This window comes from Acomys minous, assembly GCF_964271855.1.
Source record: "Acomys minous genome assembly, chromosome: 3".
Taxonomy (NCBI): Eukaryota; Metazoa; Chordata; class Mammalia; order Rodentia; family Muridae; genus Acomys; species Acomys minous.
The window spans coordinates 38,730,446-38,752,580 of NC_140485.1; the positions used below are offsets into that span (position 1 = coordinate 38,730,446).

The 22,135-nt window shown below is 35.2% G+C and overlaps 1 protein-coding gene across 1 annotated transcript in view; it reads left to right on the top strand.

Annotated features, from left to right (window-relative positions):
• Positions 1-22,135, top strand: part of METTL15 (methyltransferase 15, mitochondrial 12S rRNA N4-cytidine) — a gene marked incomplete at its 5' end in the record, with an annotated part of 168,032 nt that overhangs the window by 81,520 nt on the left and 64,377 nt on the right. The window contains one exon of the mRNA XM_084775190.1: positions 3,159-3,295. Coding sequence (XP_084631316.1) covers positions 3,159-3,295 — 137 coding nt within the window. The remainder of the gene's footprint in view (positions 1-3,158; positions 3,296-22,135) is intronic.

Consider the following 22,135-nt stretch of genomic DNA (forward strand, 5'->3'; position numbering starts at 1 on the left):
TCATCTTAAGCTGCTGCATCTTACATGCTTTTCCTTTTAAAAAGCTGAGTATTTCCACTTGTCTGTTCTGTTCCCTGAGTCTTCACTAGAGCAGGTAGGAAAATTCTCACACATTTGGTAAGCTGTAAAATCACATCCATTTATTCTTAGGAGACATTCCCGAAGCTCACAGAACTAAAACAATATTGTTATTGCTATGCAGTTAATAAATAAATTACCTAGAACAAATTCGCTGTCAATAGTAAGGTTGATTTTTTTAAGTAAGTAATTTATAGCAAGTAAGATGAGCTAGGATCATGAGATTACATTTGTGACATATTTATAGAAGAGGCTTATGAAAAGGATCATTTAAAACACTCATGTTGATCTGTTTTGTGAATTTCTAAGGGAAAAAAGTACATCCATTACTTAACTTATTATCAACTTGTAAGATGAAAACTGTGACCTAATATATTAATTATCTAGAGGAATGGGAAAATTGTAATGCATATTATAATTTTAGAAATCAAAAGTGATTCATCAGGTTATCTGTTAACCCAGAACATGTGGTAGTATTCACTTCTGGTTTCACAAATCCCATTTATTTCCCCTTTTTGCTTGCTATATTACATTTGCCTGGTAATAAATGATTTCTCTCCTCATGCAGAAAGTTTCTTGATAGATAGTCCATCTTTAAGAGAATAATCATGATATGTTAAAAATAATCATGTAAATTATAATCATCACTGCACATATTCCAGAATATTTTGAAAACCAGAGACTTTTCAGAAACCGATTGAAACTTATTTGATGTGGGAAAAGTTAATCATATGGAAATTGTTTATTTAAATCTAATGTTCTGGCATTAGTTGATGTCTATACCAGATGAGCTTTGCCTGGTAAAAGTTCTTTGTTTAAATTATGCTGAACTCTCTGGCGTTAAAACAGAAGATGTTTGTGTAGTCACAAATTTGCACGAAGGCATACACTGGGAAGTCATTTGATCATTAGATTTGCGTTTATGTTTCTTCTTAAAAATATTTCTTTGTATTTAACATCTCTGTGTTTCGCTTGTGTATATATCTGTTCACTGTGTGCATGCCTGGTACCTGCAGAGGCCTAAGAAAATTTTTTGGATTCTCTAGAACTGGAGTTACAGATGGTTGTGAGCTGCCATGTGGGTACTGGGAACAGAGCCTGCTTCAAATTGAAGAACAACTAGTGCTCTTGACCACTGAGCCATCTCTCTAGCCCCACTAAACATTTATTTTTTAAAATGTAAAATTACTGTTTAAAGTAGTAGAAAATATATAGCCATGATTATGTTCTGATGCTGATAGCATAAGGTTAAGTAAGTTCTGAATTTTTTTTCTGCTGATCCTGGGGAAAAAGCTGTGTATGAAAATCTAAGTTTAAAGCCCCAGTACTCACTTAAAATTAGGCACATGTACCTACCTACCTACACACACAAACACAAACACACACACACACACACACACACACACACACACACACACACGTGCACGCGCGCACACGCATACACACACACATGTACCCACCCACACACATACATGCACATGCACAGATATGCATACAGAAACAAAGATGATATACTTATCACATAAAAATGCATAAGTGAAAACATGTTAACAAGTTTGTACATTTTTATCATGATTACATCTCTTTCTGTTTTATGGCCATCTTCTTTCTACTTTATTAAGAAAACTTCTTTCATATAAAGTAGTCCTTCCTCCAGACCATGTTTAAGGAACAGACATACTTTAATCCATTTTATGGATTTCCTTTCTTGTAAAGTTGGTACATAAAACTTTGAACATATGTACTTAAATATGTTTTAAGTCTGGTTGATAATCTTAGGCTATTTTTCATTGTATCCAGTATTACTATTGTCTTTGTTTTATACTATCAGGGACCTTATTGAAAAATCTCATTAAACTAAAAGCATGACTTTATGAGAGCTCTCAGAGACTGCCCTTACTTCCAAATCTGCCTTAGCCATCTAATTTGTGCACATGTTTCTGATGCTCCAGGTCAAGTTTCTTGCTCAATTGTAATTGTATAAATTCTGTTTTTAATGTGGCCAAATAAAATAACCAAGAAGATTGAGATCTAATTCCTACATTGTCTATCTCGAATGATCTATGTATTTAAAGTTCTGCATCTACATATATCTTAGTATCCTGGCAAAATTATCATTGGCAAATCTTTCAGTCTCTAAAGAGTCATGGTTTGGACAAGAAATGATATTATTACAGAAGACAATACTGAATGCCGTTTTAAAAATTGTTTCTTTATGTTTTTAGATTATAATGTAATTGAATTGTTCCCTCTTTCTCTTTCCTCCCTCCAACTCCTCCCATATACCTCTCCTTGCTCTCAAGTCCACCGCTGCCTTTTTCATTAATAGTGGTTGCATACACACTTACATGCATAAATATAACCTGCTCACAATATATAATGCTTCTCTTATATCTTTTATCCTTCTTGCTTTTAAGCACTGGGGAAATTTAAAGGCACTTGAATTGTGTTAATTTGGTGCTTTTACCAAACATATGTACCAAGTTTAATAATAAGCTTAGAATTTGTCTCATGTTGTAGATATAAAAATCCTTTTGTGTTTTTTGTCTTGTATTTGTTAGTTATTCAGTTTTCATATTATATTTTTGTTGTGTGACTGTTTTTAGGAGTATCCCTTCTCATTTCCAACTTCATGATTATCTCTAGATTTCATTGAAAGTGTTTCATGAAATAAGTATGAAGTGAGCTGTACTAATTTTAAGCCATCTCCAATGATGAGAAGTTATTAGAAACGTTGCCAGCTTTCAGCTAGCTATGAGGCACCTAAGCTCACATCATAGCTGTATGACCAGTTCTACCTCATAGTGAAATGTTAATGTGTCTTGGTTTTCCTGTATGTGCAATTGATTATTTTGCTGATATTCCAATCAGGTTTGTTTGGAGTTTTGCATTTTTTAACACTTATACTCAAAATAAATCCCAGTCTCAATTCAGGGCATGGCGTGCAATGAATTTGTGGCAAGCAATACTATTTTTATGTTTGCTCCTATCTCTAAAATTGTCTGTTTATGCAAATTAAAGTAGTTGAAAACAATGTTATTTTCATGCTAAAGAGCAATTTCTTTTTCTATGTTGGTAAGGTTTTTCTAGATATGACATTTGGTTCAGGAGGACACACAAAAGCCATTCTGCAAATGGAGCCAGATATTACTGTCTATGCCTTAGACCGAGACCCAACGGCCTATGCTATAGCTGAGCAGCTTTCAGAAGAGTATCCGTAAGTAATACTCTATTTAATTTTGGTGCTGAGTTTTACCAAGTTTGGTTTGTCTCCCTGGAATTGGCTTTATCTTGAATGTTGCACTATTTTCATCTTACTGGCTATATTGTCACACCCACCTCTGCAAAGAAAGGATTAATGTCAACAATATTTTCAGTGCCACAAAAAGTAATGGCATTAATGTATGTATCCTTTCTAAATCTGTGGAAATAAAATTTAAAAAAATGACTCCAACATACAAGGTTAAAGACACACAGAAATTTTCCATAAAAAACATTTTGACAATTAACATATTGTCAGGAAATCACTTGTTTTAGCTGTATTTAATTATGTTTACTGTGTACTGTTCACCAAGCTACAGCAAGTTGATCTCAGTTTTGAGACCACGACTCAAGGCCTCCTGGGCAAGATATCAAGCTGTCTTCTCAATAGTACACAGCACAATGCAATGCCAAAATGTAGTAGTTACTTTCTATAAGCTTATCAGAAAAAAGTATGTGAGATTTTTCAGAATTTATATGTCTGTGTCACAGTAATGCACCTGCTTTTTCCTGGATTCTTTTCTATAATTCACATACATAGTAACTTATCCTTTTGCTAGCACTAGTAGGCTCTCACTCTACCACCTTTAAATAGATAAATAAATAGGATCACAGAGATGGCTCAGCAGATAAGTGTGCATACCTCCAAGCCTGCCCTTCCATTTCAGTCCCCACATAATGGAAGGGCAGAACCAATTTCTACAAGTTGTCTATTGATCTTTAATTTCCCCATATATACCATGGCACATACATGGCTTAATGAACAATCATCCTTTAAAGAAAAATGTGACTCACAAACTAAAATCTGCATAGTATGGTATGTATAAGAATATTTTAGAAGAGAAAGTTTCATGGAGCTAAAGTGACTGTTTTAAAGTTTAAGGATGATTTTCAGGAATGGGGATTTTTATTCTCTCATGTTCAGCCCCCAGAACCAGGAAAATGAACTGGACTTTTACAGTATGTGAACTCATTATTAGTTGCAGCTATCTAACAGTGAAATGCTGTCTTTGGCAAAGCAGCACAGTGTGGGCCTGGGAAAGTTTATCCAGAGTCTAAGACTAAAGACATGCCTTATTCAGAGGCCTAGTGTTTTCTATTGCTTCAGCTCACAGGCTTTGCAGACCTAAAGAGGGAGATTCATTCTTTCAGTGAAAATCTCAGCAATGTACATTCCTCTGAAAGTGCACCACATTGATCTCATTTTCCCTTTCCTTCTAAAAATAATATGAGATTACGTTTCAACCACGTGAACCATTCTATGTTTCTGCAATTTAACATAGATATATCTATTTTTTTATGTTCATAGCAGCTTTGTTTTTTTATTTTTAAATTTTTTATTATTAATTTATTCTTGTTACATCTCAATGGTTATATCTATTTTAAGTAGATTTTATTTTATCAAGCTTAATACTTAGATGTAGAAACTATTAGTGTTAGACATCTGAATATTTAAAAGAAATATTATTCAGTTAGGTTTGAAAAAATGTTCAAGTTAAACAAAAAGATGTAAGGGAATAATTATCGTTTATATTTATTTATTTGTTTATTGTGTGTATATGCATGTGTGTACAACAGGGCACATGTAGAGGTCAGAGGACTGCTTGTGGGAGTCAGTTCTCTCTACAATGTGAGAATATAGGATCAAGCTCATTTTCTGTGCTTTGATACTAAGCCTTTTTACCCACTGATACTTCTTGCTGGCCCAAGGCAACAATCTATATATAAAATCTTATTTATACTATGGACAATTGGCCATTATTTTCTGTAAAGGTATTACTTAAAATGATATACATGGATTTAACTTTTATATTTATAATTTCCAAAAGGTCTGATAAAAGTAAATAAGAAACTTAAAAAAATTCATTCATTCAAGGCTGCCAAATACAAATAGCCAAAACACTATCTATGAGAGTAACATTTACATAATTCTTGATTGTTTCAAGGTTCTTCTTGCATTAGGTAGTTTATTGTATATATGTGTAATAATATATATGGATATGTAAAAATATTTAATTAAAAAGTCTGTCTTCAAATAGAGAAAGACTAATTGAGGATAATAAAAAATCAATACTTGAAAAAATATTCATTAATTTTTTGTTATAGTTATTTGACCGATAGTTAAAATCCTCAAAGAAGGGCTAGAGAGATGGCTCAGCAGGCAAAAGTATGTAGTATTCTTGCAGTGGACCCATTTTCAGTTCTGAACACCAATGTAAGGCTGGTCAAAAAGCTCCATAGGATTCAGTGTCTTCTGTATTTGCTGACAACTTCAGTCACATGTGTATTCACTCATACAAATACATAATAAAATTTATTTTCTGAAATATATTTATTAATGTAATCCGCTTCCAAAAAGCATCAGTTAATTTAATATTAACTGATATTTGTCTTTTATTTCAATGATGTGTTATTTAACTTATAATACATAAAGAGGACATATTTTAAAATAAAAAACAAAAGAAACTTGTATGGCCAGATATCAGGTAGCATTGTAAAATGAGTGCAATGAAATCATTCTGACACATCACGAGAATAGTCTAAGTGGTGTAGTGGAGAATCTGGAAACAAATTTTACTAAATAATGTAATTTAATGGAAGATAAAAATACTTATACTCATTGAGAAAGTAGCACATTATTAATAAACAGGAATGAAATGGACCTTTATTTTTATACTACTTTAAAAAGTGATTTCTAACAGAGAGAAAAATGTATGAAAAAATGCTAATAAAATTTCTAAATGAACACTGAATGGACCACCTAGATAATTTATCTATGATAAATTTGCCTAATTTCAGTAACAAGCCAATAAGTCACAATTTAGGAATTGTATTCTATAAAATAAACTTTTCTGCCTATAAAGAAGTGGCTATGCAAATTTGAATGGAAATCATTTCTGGGATTACTGGTGTCTGGACATTTTTTAAATTAATGCCATTATCTTGAAACAAGCAATCACAGTTTGCGTTAAATCATACAACAGAATAAGTTGTCATTTTAACACAAACATCTTTTCAGAATATAATTATAATTACTTCACTTTATATATTTATGTTGCTCTTATTTTAAAACACTTTTCACCTCTCAAATTTTCTCATTCTTTATCCTGTCAAACCTATGTTAGAAACCAACATTTTTCTGAAAACTAAACAATTCATGTGAATGGTGAGTTGTCTGTTAACCAATTTTAGCTCTTTCAGATAAGATGACATGTTAGATTACCTGCTGTTTGAACGCTAGACCTTTCCACACTGCCTCTGAAGACTAAGCTGAGAAAACACATTTAAATTGGAGCAGCAGGGCACTCATGTAGTTTAGTCTTAGCTTACTGGAAGATGGATGTTGAAGGCAATTTTAAAACATATAGAATTTTTGTAATGTCTTGAGGAACAATATGTGTTCCATATACTAAGTTCAGAAAATACAGAAATGAAGAGGGAAATAAAACTTATGCTGATTCCACTGTTGAATTATAACTTGTTTTATATAGTTCCTTTTAACGTCATTACTAGGGATCATTGAATGTTCTGTTCCCACTACTTAGAATCATTCTCTTCTGTTCTAATATTCTTACTTCCTTTACCAAGATAACACTCATCTGGTCATGGCTGGAGTTCATCTCCTCTGGGAATCATAACAGATGTTTTAGACTAGAATAATACTGATAACATATTACCTGGACTGATTAATTATGATCACAGCCATAATTAAATATTTATGAAATTATCTGATTCCTATTTAGCATTGCACTGTAAACTCAGTGATACATAAGATACATGTGTTAGTTTCTTTATAGCTCTCAGAACTTGGAGAAATTTCTAGAAAATTAGTGCATGCTTATGAAATAAGCATGTTCATCAAGCCTTGCGATTTTTAAACTAGAGTTCAGTGGTTTTACACACACACACACACACACACACACACACACACACACACACACGTCATGCAAGATGATATCCCATAGGGAAATGTAATATTTACAACATTCCTTTTTAGCCACCTTTGTGTTATAAAAAATACATGAAAAGGTAATAAAGTATCATCTGTCATTCAAAGATATCACTTCATATCTTTCGAAGGGAAGAAGGCAGAGAGGTTCTGAGAGGAAATGAAGAAAAGTAAGCCTGACCAAAATGCATTGTGTGGAAAAAATAGGTTAAAAATATATATAAAAACATTTTGAACAAATACATAGAATGTGGCCAAATATTCAGTGGTTTTAAGAAAATTGTTTAATTAGACATAACCATGATTTAATTTCTTGCAATATTTGATATTTCTATCCTATTTGATTTTATAAAATAGAATTAAGACCCAAGAAAATAATTTTATGACTTATTAAAAAGATACACTAAGTAGTTTTCTAGACATGACTCTCCTAGTATTTAATTTTTTTATTTATTACTTTATTCTTGTTACATCTCAATGGTAATCCCATCCCTTGTATCCTCCCATTCTTCCTTCCCTCCCACTTTCCCCTTATTCCCCTCCCCTATGACTGTTCCTGAGGGGGATTACCTCCCCCTGTATATGCTCATAGGGTATCAAGTCTCTTCTTGGTAACCTGCTGTCCTTCCTCTGAGTGCCACCAGGCCTCCCCTTCTGGAGGATGTGGTCAAAAATATGAAAGAGTCATGACCCTCTGACATGCTTTTTAATACAAAAGAGTGTATGAATTCACAAACAACTGTCTGGCAACTTCCCCATCAATTCTAGATATAGATGGTTAAGCTTTGTGCAGGGTCTTTTCGTAGCAGTATTCTACTTAAATGTTAGATCTTTTTGGTTCCAGTTATTCCCTCCATATTTATTCAATCATAGAGAGATGGGTCCAGCCTTTCCCCTCAAGGTCCCACAAAGAAGTATCATATGAGAGCTGAGCCCCAGCAGTTGAGGGACCTCCTATTAGATTTGTAAACCTTAAAGTCTCTTAGACCTTTACATCACCAAACCTACACCCAAACTTCCAAAAAGTGAATCCAACAAGTGAAATTTGTGGACAAATGGACTGAACTAGAAATGATAAGAATGAGTGAGTTAACCCAGAAGCAGAAAGAGTCAAATGGTATATACTCACTTATATCTGGACACTAGCCCAAGGGGCATGTCCCATGAAAGTCTTCACTTACAAGGGAAGTGGGACAGGGGAGGACATCCTATTGGGACTCTAGGTGAGAGAAGCATGGGAGACTAGCAAAATAGAAGGATCCAGAGGGTCCTAGAAACCTACAAGAAGATCATTATCACGGGAGGATCTGGGCCCAGGGGTCCTGTACAAACTATGGCACCAGCCAAGGACAATATGTGCAGTAAACTTCAAACCCCTACCCAGATCTACCCAATGGACAGGACATTCTCCACAGTTGAGGGAGAGTGGGGTCTGACTTTCTCTTAGTTTTTTTAACTGGCAGGTATTATATTAGTTTCTTTTGTTACAAGAGTATAGAATCATTCTGACTCCTGACTTTGGCATCTTTCAGTCATGATAGGGTGGCATCAGAAACTAGAATAGAGGAGACTGGCATAGGAGGATTAAATGGGAAGAAGAATAGGAGAAAAGGGTAAGCGAGGGACTATAGGGAGGGACAGCTGAAAAACACTAAGGGCCATTTGAAAAACTGCATGGAGACCTAGTGTTGTAGAAGCTTCCTAAAAACGATGCATATAAGAAAGGAATCTAAATCGAGTCACCACAATGGCATGTATTCCTCACCTGGACATCTTGTACCACCAAGTAAAACACTGAATGCCAGGAATGGATTACATTTTGCCCAAAGTGGCCCCATGGAGCCCCAAACATGGCAGCATATTGCCAAGGCTATTGGTTGCTTTCTACAACATGATGATAAAGCCCTGTTGCTAGCAATAACTACTTATATCACCAAACACAGCGATAGTAAGCGGGTGCCTACCTAGAAGCTTTACCCCTACTGGATAACCTTCACGGATAAAGAAGTTACTGTGAAAGCTACCAGAGGAAAAAGGTAATCATCAGTATTCCTCAGCTACAAATCCGGGACACTACAGCAACCTGCCTGCAAAATATACTGGTGCAATAGTGGCACAAATGCTATAGTAGCAGTGTCTCACCATTTTTTAAAAAATTGCACTTAATGACCGCTCCATGAGATAGAACCCATGCCTGACAGAGTTAAGGTGGCCAAGAACTTGAGCCTCAGAAAGTCATGGACCCAGGGGCAAAGCTACTAGTATTATTATGCTAAAACAAAGAAACAAAAATATAGCAATAAAATGACTCATAATGACATACGTCTATACTTCTAGATGAGTGTGAAACTCAACCTACATTAGAGAAGCTTCTTCTTTACTAGGCAGGAGGTAACATAAAGACCGAGAACTGAACAATGCAAAGTGATAAAATATAGAACTCAGTTATAAATGGGATATATCTATCAAACCCCTTCCTTCAGGAGGATGAACGCAGAAAGAATGTAAAGGCAGTAATCTAATACAGGAAAGTGGACACATTGTGTATTCCTGTTAACCAAAAGCAGAAGCTATACCTAACACATGTTCATCTCCTCAGAAACTAGCTCAAGGATTAGAAAAGCCATGCTCATCACAGCAAGTCTTATTAAGGTATAAACAAAACAGACACTGATGGTATTATGGAAATACATGTGCTAAGATCCTTTCCTGTGGAAAAGGCCAGTCTGCCTAGAGAATTTGAAGACTGCTGTCTCTCTTTTTTGTTGTTGTTTCTTTGTTTTTTTTAAGTAATTTATTCAGATAAGATCTCAAATGTTAACCCCTTACTTGTATCTTCCCGTTTCCCCCCACCCCCCTTTCACCCTATTTGCATCCCCTAGGTCTGTGACAGAAGGAGATCTCCTCCCCCACCATATGATCACAGCCTATCAGGTCTTATCCTGGCAGCCTGCTTACCCTTCTTCTGAGTGTCACCAGGCCTCTCCACCAAGGGGAGGCACCACAGTTCATGTCAGAGTCAGTCCTCCCTCTCCACACAGCTGTGGAAAATGTAGACTGCCATCTCTTAACCTGTTCTGTTTTGTTTCCTTTATTTTGAAATAAGGTAGAATGTGAAGATAGCTACTATGGGGGAAGGACTCATGATTTGGGGTGGGGTGAGATTTCAGAGGAAGTAGATTCTAATGGCTTCACTATACTGAGAATACTTATTGTATGTGACACAGGAAATACGTATTTTTGCTCCTCATATCCAATTTTAATAGTGTCCAGGAATTTTCCATAACCTACATATATAAAATGAAGTGCAATTTCCAGCTTTCTGAGTTGACTGTCATCTTGAGTTTCTCTAAGGTGTGCTAAGTAGTTTCTATTTGTCTTTGTATCTTCCTTTTTATCTTTCTTTACAGTGGTAACAAGTCCTTGTATTCATATGAAGAGCTTTCTTTCTTTCACTTTTGTGGTAAGATATTATCAGGAAATCAGAAGACAGAGTAAATTTAGACTGCTTTTTCTACAGCCGTGGTCCTCAGTGAAGACCTCTACTCACACGGTGCTCCCGCCTGATGTCTTTCTGAGTTTGGGGGATTACAAATTTAATTGCCATGGCTTCACTTCTTTCCTCCTTAATTTAGTTCTTCATCTTTCTTTTGTTGTTAAATATTTATCCCTCTCTTAATTTTTTTTTTGTTTGTTTGTTTGTTTTGGTTTTTCGAGACAGAGTCTCTCTGTGTAGCCTTGCTGTCCTGGACTCACTTTGTAGACCAGGCTGGCCTCGAACTCACAGCGATCCGCCTGCCTCTGCCTCCCAAGTGCTGGGATTAAAGGCGTGCGCCACCACGCCCGGCATCCCTCTCTTAATTTTAAGAGGATCTTTTTAAGTTTGTGAATGTTTTGTGGGTATGTTTGTGCAGTGTCTGTGTTCCTGATACCTTAGAAGGTCAGAGAGGGTGTTGAATCCCCTAAAACTGGAATTACAAATGTTTGTTAGGCACCATGTTGGGTGTTGGACTTAAACTCAGCTCTTCTGGAATTGCAAACAGTGCTATTAACCTTCACATCATGTCTCTGGCCTCGGGTAGGGTGTCATTTTGACGTGATTAAGGCATGGAAGCAGAGACCCTTGAATGGGATTAGTGCCTTATAAAATTAAAGAAAAGTACCTCTCCATATTATTTAAGGCTACAGCCTTCATCTTTGCTCCTAATACTGTGTATGACACAGTAAAGAAGCTCCCTTTGGGCCAGAGAACATGTCCTTACAAGTAACTAGATTGGTGATAACTTCAGCTTGCTCTTTCTAACCTCCCTAACTGTATCATGTGTTTGTGGTCGTAGCTTGTTCAAGTCTGAAGCATCTTCTTAGAGCACTCTAAACAGCCTCAGAGAAACTTTCAGTTTCAAGTATGCCTCTTCTAAGTGTTATTATTTTTCTCCTCTCTGACTTACTTCTAAAATTTAATTCTTCGATAAACAGATCAAATAATAGGTTTCACTATAGTATTAGTATTTACATGTATACTGTGGATATAATGTGGCTTTTACTATCTTGAACCAGAGCAGTTGTTATTACTCACACGAGCCCCCACAAGATAGTCTGTTGTCAGTCCCTCTTAGACCTGTGCAAGACTGTACCTGAGATTACAGCCACTTGCTACTTCTGCTCCTTCCCTTCAACTACACAGTAATTCAGCCTGCTACATGTTGTCTTGGGAGCTGCTATAGGAAATGAGATGGAGAAGTGTAGCTCAAGAGCAGGGCTCCATTTATGAAGCTCTGAACAGTTGTCATCTATTCAGGGTTGAGAATTTGGGGGGTTTGAAATCACCCATTCTCCTAAAAATAATCCCTCACATTCCGATAAGTGAGGAACCCCTGACAAAGTCTCATTAACTCACCCAGGAGGACTTGAGAGGATCATTTCTTAGATCTGCCTTTGAACAGTAAGGCAGCACCATGACCTGGCGCAGTGTACCTTGCTCTTACTCCTACCACACCTCACCTTCCCTTCTCACTCTGCCTATGTTTCTGAGGGCTTATGTGAGCATAAGATGCCGGATTTTGTTTTATGCCACTGGAGTATGTACCTGGTTTGTGGCTATACTTTACTGTTTTTATTACCCTGACTCTGTAGTATAATTTGAGATGAGGTATTTGTGAGGCCTTCTGCAATTCTCTTTCTTCGTAAGGTTGACTTGGTTACCAGAGCCCTTTGTGCTTCCATCTTAAATTGAGGAGTATGTTTCTCTATTTCTGGACAGTTTTTTATCATTGTTTTTTCCCATTATTCTTACCTTGTTCCATGAACAGCTCATATATTATGAAATTATTTCCTGTGGATAATGCAGAAGGGGAACTGTGTGGATGGGGCAGAAGGACGGCATCCGGGACATGGATTAGTATGAGAATTGGCAAAAGAACATGTTATGCAAGAAAATGTTACTCCCCCAAAAACCCTGTTATTTTAATGCTAGCTTAAAAGTAGTTTTAAAAGTTTTTCAAAGCAAAAAATAGACAAAATTAATTTCCCATGAGTCTTTTGTTCTTTGACTCTTTTATTCATTATGCACGTCCTTTTGACTCTCTGGAATATATATTCTCCTCATTGAAGAAACTTTAAGGTCTTCTGGGTTTGCTTTTAGCCTTTGGTTCTGAAGCCTAAAATTTCTGGAAGGCTAATTCTTTACTCATATTTATTATATACACATTATACTGATGATTATTTATCTCATTACTAATACAGGCAGGCATGCTTTGCTTATTGCAAATAAATTATGGTTTTTATTTTCTAATATGCAAATATCATTGCAGACCTATATTTTAATACTTCTACACTGGCTTCCAATTAGTGTTATAGATTTATTCACAGAATATTTGGCTTAAAGGTTTAGAAAACTGACTCATGGAATTTAACATGCATATTTGAATTGCAAATTGTATTTATATTATGATAACTATGCGAAAATGAATTACCTCCTCACCAAATTGAGATAATCCATTTTCATTGCCTACGTCATTTGAACATACCCATATGGTAGAAGATTAGAATAGCAGCAGCTTGCTTGTTATAACACTAGCTATACCTAGAAAGACTTCATTTTATCTTGGGTAAACAGTACATATTTAGAGGCATATTTTATTACACATGAGAAAATTTTAGTAGAACTCGTTATGTTTTCACTTCTAGGCTATTAAAAGATTGAAAACAATAGTTATATTTTTCTAACATCATAGGCTAATTAAATTAAAATGAGTGTGCTCTAATTACATGTGTAATCCTCCTGTTCTTTCTACTCCCATTTTTGCCTGATATTTAAAGTAAAACTGAAACAGCTGCTGAATAACATTATCTAGTTTAGTATTGTAGCTTATCCCTCCCCCCTGAGAGAGCACAATGTATGTTTAACTTATGATTCAATGTCCATTTTACTGTCTGCTGTGTACAAGGTTATCAGCTTGGCCTGGGTAATATTCATAAGCCCAAATCAGATCTTCATAATACAAGGATAGCTCATTATATAATAGATGAGTAAGGGAGGCTGGGAGTGTAAATCTTCATGGTGGGAAATCCCAAGTATATTCTAAAGCCAAATTTAAATTATGTTTAAAATGTGTACTCTCATTTTCCCCATTACTTATTTAAATCAGTTCAACCAACTGTATATTGGAGCACATATTAAACATCTTTGGGGATTTTATATAGATAAAATGATCAACATAATCCCTCCTTATCCCATCTGGAAACACATATATTAAACAAGTGTTTACAAGAGGCTAACAAGGTTTAGGGCCAAGAAGTCTTAGTTGTTAACGAAATGTGATGAATAATATTGTAGAGTTGGCTGAACACTGTAAGGAAGTACCAGTATCATTGGAACAAATATTTATGAAAATGAGCCATTATATTGAAATGTATTGTGAACATTTCATTGTTCTAGTAAGTAAAATATTCAATAACAAGATACCATTGATCAATTAAAATTGTCTCTGAATGTATTAAGATAATGTTGAAATAGTCTATACAACACATTTTATCCATTGTAAAATGTTAATAGTTTTTCATGGTATGGTGAAATTATCAGTGCTAAAATGGAGTGGTTCCACTTATTATGAGAGGCTACTGAATCTGGCCTGCCTTTTCTCCAGGGATTCTCTGAATGCATCGCAATCCCATCATTGCTCTTATACTACAGTCAGCTGCTTTTACATTGCTTGGTACCATTGTATCATAACTCTACATTCCGTCCAGTCAGCGAAGTCTACTTACTCTATCCATCTCAAAAACAATTGTCATGCCTTCTGTAGAATCATTCATAAAGTCTGTTGGATTTAAATATCTCTCCACTATTATGTATCACAAGATATGTAACATGTATTTAAGATCTTACATTATTCTGTTTGTTTAATTTCATATGATATGATCTTTAATGTATGACTATGTCTTGGATGATTTCTAACCTCAAAACTTTGTACAGTTCATGGCGTATAGTAGACTCTTGCTTATTATCAAATGTGTGTCTAGCCAGATGGAAAAACTCAATGATAATTTCTATTTTTGGCCTCTAATTTCTACAAGAATGATATGTTCTAAGTTTACCTCATTTTTCACTTACAAAGGAAATGGAGCTCTCCTCAACATTCAAACTCTTCTTAATATTTTAAATAGGTATAGATTCTATAAAGATCAAGGAGCTGACATCAGACACAATTGCTCATTAAATACTTATTTAGAAATATGAGTAACATTTTTTTGTGGATAGCTTGCCTTTCACAGGTCCAGAACTCTGATCCTTACCACCATGAGTACTTCAGAGAAACTGGTTATCAGTGCTGTTTTGACTTGACTTCTTTTAATGGAAACTTTCATCTATAACTGTATGTATGTATGTATGTATGTATGTATGTATGTATGTTCATTATAGAAGGTATTTAGGTCATATTATTAAGACATTTTATGTTAATCTATTATATTTTACAGAATTAAAAACATTAAAAATTAGAATTTCAGATTCCTATAGATAAAATTAATCATTTATTTGAAATGAAAGAAAACCAATATTATATGATACCTTATCATTTAGTAATTAAATATGACAGGATTCATAAAGTAAATCTCAAAGCACATTTCATATTAACACAGCTAATATCTTGTAACATTATAATTTTAACAATTATATTCACATGATTATATTGTTCCAATGGGTAAGCTCAGCATTGGATTCTCTGCACTAAACATTTGCAATGATATTGGTTAATATCTGTAGTTCAGGAAGCTTTCTAGCCTTGTTTTTAGTGGGTGTGAAAGGGCTTATTTGTAAGAGAGATTGCTACTGAGAGAATTTTCTCTTTTTCTCCTGCAAATGCAACAGCAATTCCCATGTTAGAGGCACCCCCCAGAAAGCTTGGCAAAGGATTTCCACCCACACTCTGAGTACCTAACAGGGCTTGACCTATTTCTTTTCTCTTATTAATGTAGCATATCCACATCATTGGGGAAAAATAGAATAAGTGCTATCCTGACTTGAAATTTCAAAAGTTTATCTACATGTAACCAAAATTAATCTTTATTTCTAAATAAACCATATCAACACATCATATCAAAATCTAACATCTGCTCAATTATTGTGGTGATGTCAGACCTATGGACCATTCCTTTCCTTTGCCTAACATAAAGCTTGAGTGCCTTGTGACATAGTGGACCATGTCCTCGTTCCTTTATATCTGTATTTGTTGTCTTTCTTTTCTCCTGAAGTCCCAGAGTCCTTATTGTTTTTTTTTTTCTCTTCCTATATTATTTATTATTTTGGGCTCATTCTACAGATCTCTTTCCGTCAGTAACCCTTTCCAGTCCTCAGTGTTAAAATCTCTCTAAACACTGATGGTTCTTGTCTTCAACCCCAAGGCTGCCAGTAATGGATTTCTCTCTGTATTCTTTTGTTTTTTACTTATGTTTAGTTGCTATAGTCTGACTAAGACTCAGACTCTGTGTTGAGCTACATATTGTCCAGAAATATTTAAGGGTAAAAAAGTTGACATTTGCATTTAGTTAATTTTATTCTTTGTACATATATGAATAGATAAGAATCGTAGGATAGATTTCTTTTATATGAAGTAGACTGTAAAGCAATGGCTAAAAAAATAATATATCAAATGTTTATCAAAGTTTCACCATTTCATTGGATCATCATACTGACTGTATGGTTGTAGAATTTATATTCCCTTCCCAGCTTAATGTAAGAACACAAAATTTCATACTTATACATCAAGCCTTTTTTTCTGTGATGGAATTAAAACTTTAAATTGTCGGCTAGAGAATGAGGCTGAATGGTAGTGGTTTTGCCCAGCAGACCAAAGACCCAGCCCTTGATCCCCAATGAAATCTCAAGCTTATGTTCATGAGCTCAGCTGTTCCCACCTTAGTCAGTAACTCCTGGTTTATCTTTATTTTTATCCCATGCTCCTCTTTGGCCCTGCTTTTCTACTTCCTGAAACAGAAATCAGTCTACACATTGATGTATGTTCTATCATGTCTAAGTTTATTCAAACGTTACTTAACTAATAATGATCTGAAGAAACTGGGCAGATCGAGGAAAGGAAAACAAGGGAGCCTTAAGTTAGAGACATATAGACATAAACAAACTTGTGTGAAATATTAGGGAAAGCAGAACCCTTCAAAGCAGCCTGTGTTCCAAAGTCAAAAGAAGCAAAGAAGAAAAGCTTAAGTTGTGGGAAATTAAACATTTACTTTTTTCCAGACAAGGTTTCTCAGTATAGCCCTGGCTGTCCTGGAACTCACGCTGTAGCCAAGGCTGACCTGGAACTCAGAGATTTGCCTGCCTCTGCCTCCCAAATTCGTGGATTAAATGGGTGTGTCACCGCTGCCCAGTGAAACATTTGCTTGTCAGGTACTTATATTATCATAGATTATATACCCAGGAAATACTTGTTAAATATTATTTTATTCTAGGGAAATGATTTATTTTCAGTTATAAACATGCAATTTTTAATGTCTTTTCCATGTACCAGGATTCATAATCTTTCAATAATTAGTGGTAAAAGGAAAAGTGCCCTGTTTCTACCCTATGAAAGTGACTTCTAACTGATTTGTACTCACAGAACTTGAGAAAGTGTGGGAAACAACCAAAGCCCATAGGCACTGGTAATATGTCTTGGGAACATGGCGACAAAGCTAGGTACAGTTTTCAGTAGGTTAGTAGTCTCAGAAAATGCTCAGCCCTCAAAATATATATACAAGTAACACATATAAGTAACAATATATAAATTTAACATGTTAGATTACACACACACACACACACACACACACACACACACACACACACACCCCAATTAATGAAAAACTATGCCATTAATTTGAAAGAGAACAAGCAGGTGTATATGGCAGATTGTGATGGGAATAAAGGGAAGAGAGAAATTATGTAAATTAAAATTTTTTTCTTAAAGTCTGTAAAATCAAAATGTTTTAGCAAACATTTAGGAAAGGGAAGGGATTGGCTACAATCAATCTGAAAACGATGGCATCCCAGCAGGGCAAAACCAGGACAGGCTGAAGGTATGGCACTTAAACTGAATTTTTGGCTTACATTCTAAGTGAAATGGGAAGTTATTGCAAAGCCCAGGAATCTGTGACATCTTGTGACTTATTTTAAAGTATTACTCTGGCTTCTATGTAAAGAATAGTCTCATGAGGCCAAAGGCAGAAGCAGGAAAACTAGAAATAGAGGAGACACGAAAATAGTGTCAGTAGAAGTGTGTTTCGATACCGTACTCCCCGCTGGACATGTGAGACAGTCAGGCTTGGCAATTGATACCAGAGCTATGTGTATGGCTGCATGTTTTTAGCATATCCTCATTTGTCACTTGTTGTAAATATTCAGGGTTTTTGTTGTTGTTGCTGCTTTTCTTACTATTTTTAAGTTAATTGATTTCTTCTCATACTTGGTACCATCTCTCCTGTGGGGAATGAGCTCTTTAAAAACAAAATTGATATTTGCCACTGTTATCTATGTCCAAATTTTGTTTCTTGAATTAAACTAAAATACCCTTAATACTCTGTGCAAAAAAAAAAAAATCATAGAAAGAATGAGTCAAGAAATAAGTTTCAAGCCGGGTGTGGTGGCGCACGCCTTTAATCCCAGCACTCAGGAGGCAGAGCCAGGTGGGTCGCTGTGAGTTCAAGGCCAGCCTGGTCTACAAAGTGAGTCTAAGACAGCCAAGGTTACACAGAGAAACCCTGTCTCAAAACAAAACAAAAACAAAAACAAACAAACAAAAGAAATAGGTTTCAAGTAGCACACTTTAATTCTAATCTAGATAGTGCCAGCCTATAGTGTGAAGTAAGTCCTGTCTTAAAAAACAGACTACTGCTCAATGTGGTAGTTTGCTTTTTCCAAGTTAGCTTGTCTATTAAGCTTTAACCTTTTATTCTAAGTTAGCTTATCCACTAGCTTTAGCATTTATCAGTGACTTCCTTTTGCTTAAACTTACAAAGCTCCAGTTCTTCATTATATAGATTAGAGCATCTACTTTGATTTTAAATAATAACAGAAATATTAGCATTTTTAATTTAAAAATTTTTTTTGGCTTATCAAGACAGGGTTTCTCTGTGTAACAGCACTGTCTGTCCTGGACTTTCTTTGTAGACCAGGCTGACCTGAAACTCACAGTGATCTTCTTGCCTCTGCCTTCTGAGTGCTGGGATTAAAGGCATGTACCACCAAGCCCAGTTGGTTTATTTAATGACAGCACACATATTAGCATTTTGAGGAATTAGGAAGAAAGACCTTAGAACTGATCCTCTCTGTACTCTTCTCAAAGCATTCAGCTTTGCATCTTCAAGAGATTGTAGGCCTCTCCTGGGCAGAAGGTGCTAAGATGCCACATACGTTATCCCGCAGATCTAGCCCAACCTTTGCAAGACTCGCTTGGCTGCACTACCTCAGTTCTTCTACTCTTTTTCAGACATCTTATCACTTTAATAATTTTCATATTATCTTTCTGATTATTGATTAATGTGCCATTTTTTATAGATAATTGCACTAGTTAAACTTTGTGACTCAATTGACACTATAGTGTCCTTAATATACACAATTACACTATTACACTGCTTTCTCCTTATATTTAAACGTAGATGCAGAGTACCTAGGTGTCTGCAGAGGTTTCAGATGATGACAATTAGTTCCATGGGTTGGTGTTTTGTTTTGTTTTGTTTGCTTGGAAAATTTCTCTTAAAAACAAAGAGACATTTACTGCAGTTAAAATCATCAAAGTAGAAAAGTATCTAAAAATCAGATATGTTGTTTGCCTATATTTCTGTCACTTAAGTTCTTTTTGTGTTTATACCCAACTTTATTATGTGCTACTATTTAATAAAATTACATTATTTAGGTGACTTGAGAGAAGTTTGGCAGTTAAGAATAATTGCTCTGCAGATGACCCAAATTTGCTTCTCAGCACACACTAAGTGGTTCACAACTATCCCTAACTCTAGTTAAATGACTTCCAAATGTCCTTAACTGACCTCTGACGGCACCAGGCATATATATGACACACTCACACACGCGCGCACACACCCTTCATGGACATAATCTATATTTTTAATCTATATTTGGGACATTATTTGAGAAGAAACCATTTTTTTCTTTTCCCCCAATTTTGCAAGTACTAGCAGCATTCGGGTGCCTAAGAAGTTAGTATAAAAGCTTAATTCAAATTAAGAGTTACATTACGGACCCACCTTTGAAGGCTCATCCTGACTATTTGATGTAACCTAAGTGTGTGAGTACATGTTAATGTGGAGTGTGGAAGCTGGAGATCGGCATGGCTGTTATCTGTCTTCCTCTGTCACTATCTACCTCAATGATGTCAAATAGAATTTCTCATTTAACCCGGAGCTTGTGGATTTGGCTAACCTTGCTGACCAAGGGATTCTAGACATCATTCTGTTTCTGCCTTCCTGGTGCTAGGCTGTCAGACATAATGACATGTACAGTTATTACAAGGATGCTTGGGGTCTAAACCTAGTCTCCATACCTGTGTGGCAGTCACTTTACTTTACCCGCCCTGTCTCTCCATGTGTTATGAACTTGTGGGGGGGCCACCTCTCAGTCTAGATTTTACTGATGTATATTTTTTGTCTTTATTTGATTAGTCTGACTAGACCTTGTTTTTGTTCTTGTTCTGTCAAGAAATTGGCTTTGTTCCACTAATTCTTAAACTGATTTTTTTTTTAATTTTCTATTTTTAATCTGGGCAAAGTCCTCTAAATGCTTAGGTTTTGAGTATACATTGCTATGCCCAGCTTCAGTCAGCTTTGTTAATAAGATAAATGTTTTCCATATTTGCCTACACAATTAGCATAGGCTAAAGTTGCTGTACAATATAAAGTTTATCCTTTGTAGACATGATGATTTGCATCTGATATTATGTTTCTTTTCGCTGACACACTTCCTTTCATCTTTTCTCCTTTTCGGTTCATTTGGTGAAAAAGATCTTTCAGTCTTTGCATATTATACAGTGACTTTATTTGTGAGATGTTCTGAAAGGTGCTCTCACCGAGCGTAGAATCCTGGGTTGACAGGTTTGTTGTTGTTGTTGTTTTGTTTCCTGTTCCATTGTTCCAACATGTTTTTCCAACTATCTTGAAGATTATATTACTTCTGGCAAGAAACATTTCATTATATTTATGTTTGTTATAAGATATATAATGCATTTTAAGATTTTGTTATGGTACTGTTTATTTAAGGTCATTATGATAAGCCTTGGTAGGGTTTTCTTTCTATCTCCTGTGCTAATATCTATGAAGTTCATAGGCTTCAGTTATCATTCACATCTGTGTCCTATTTCTGTTAGATGTTTGATTCATGTATTTGGTGCCTTCACATTGTCTTTTCACTCACCAGTGTCTCTTTAAGATCTCTCTGTGTTGATAGTCCATTTTAGATGTTTTCTTTTCTGGTATCTGGTTCACTACTTTTTTCTCCTATATTGTCTAATCTTAAGGGATCTCATCATGTATTATTCATCTCAAAAATTAAATTATCATCCTTAGAAGTGTGACTTTTAAATAGCCTCCATAACTTAATTAAAGTAGTATTTCTTCTGGTTCCTGGTATATATGTTATTATAGTGTAACTGTGCCAGTGACTTCTGTTGCCTTTGTATTCTGTGAGTCCCTGGCTATTTTTTAAATGTTTCTCTTCATTCTTTTATGTCCATCTAAAGTCCATCATTTATAGCTTATTTCTATGCCTAGAGTTCCTTTTCGATGTCAATTATTATAAACTATACTGTGTTATATTGTCTATATTTTTCTATTCATATATATCCTATATATTTTGTTCTGGCTAAGTATGTAAGGTACTTGAAAATAGTTTGATATTTTTGATTCCTGATTTAGAGCTTTTACAATCTTTTCCCTCTCTTCCACAGTGATCCCATAGCCTTAGTTTGGGAAGTTTAATATTTGCCAGCAGTTTAAACCACTTTTCAGAACTGCATTGGGTCTTTGTTTTCCTCTCTTTTTTGATGGGGTTGCTTTTTATTTTGGCCTCTTGAGAATGTATAGCAAAAGAAAAAGTCTTGCTTTTATACTCCACATAATGAAAATTACTATGTAATGTTATTTTGTAATTTAGTTCAGTAAATGTCACAGTACACTTACATATTTGGTATTTTTATTTTTCCCAGTTTATTATTGAAGCATTTAGTACCAATTTCATGTAAATCATCTCTTTCATTTCATACAAAATAAAAGCAGGCCAGACTCTGTCAAGCAATCTTCAACACATATTGGTTTGACAATCCCTTCTATGCAGGCCTTTCCATGCAC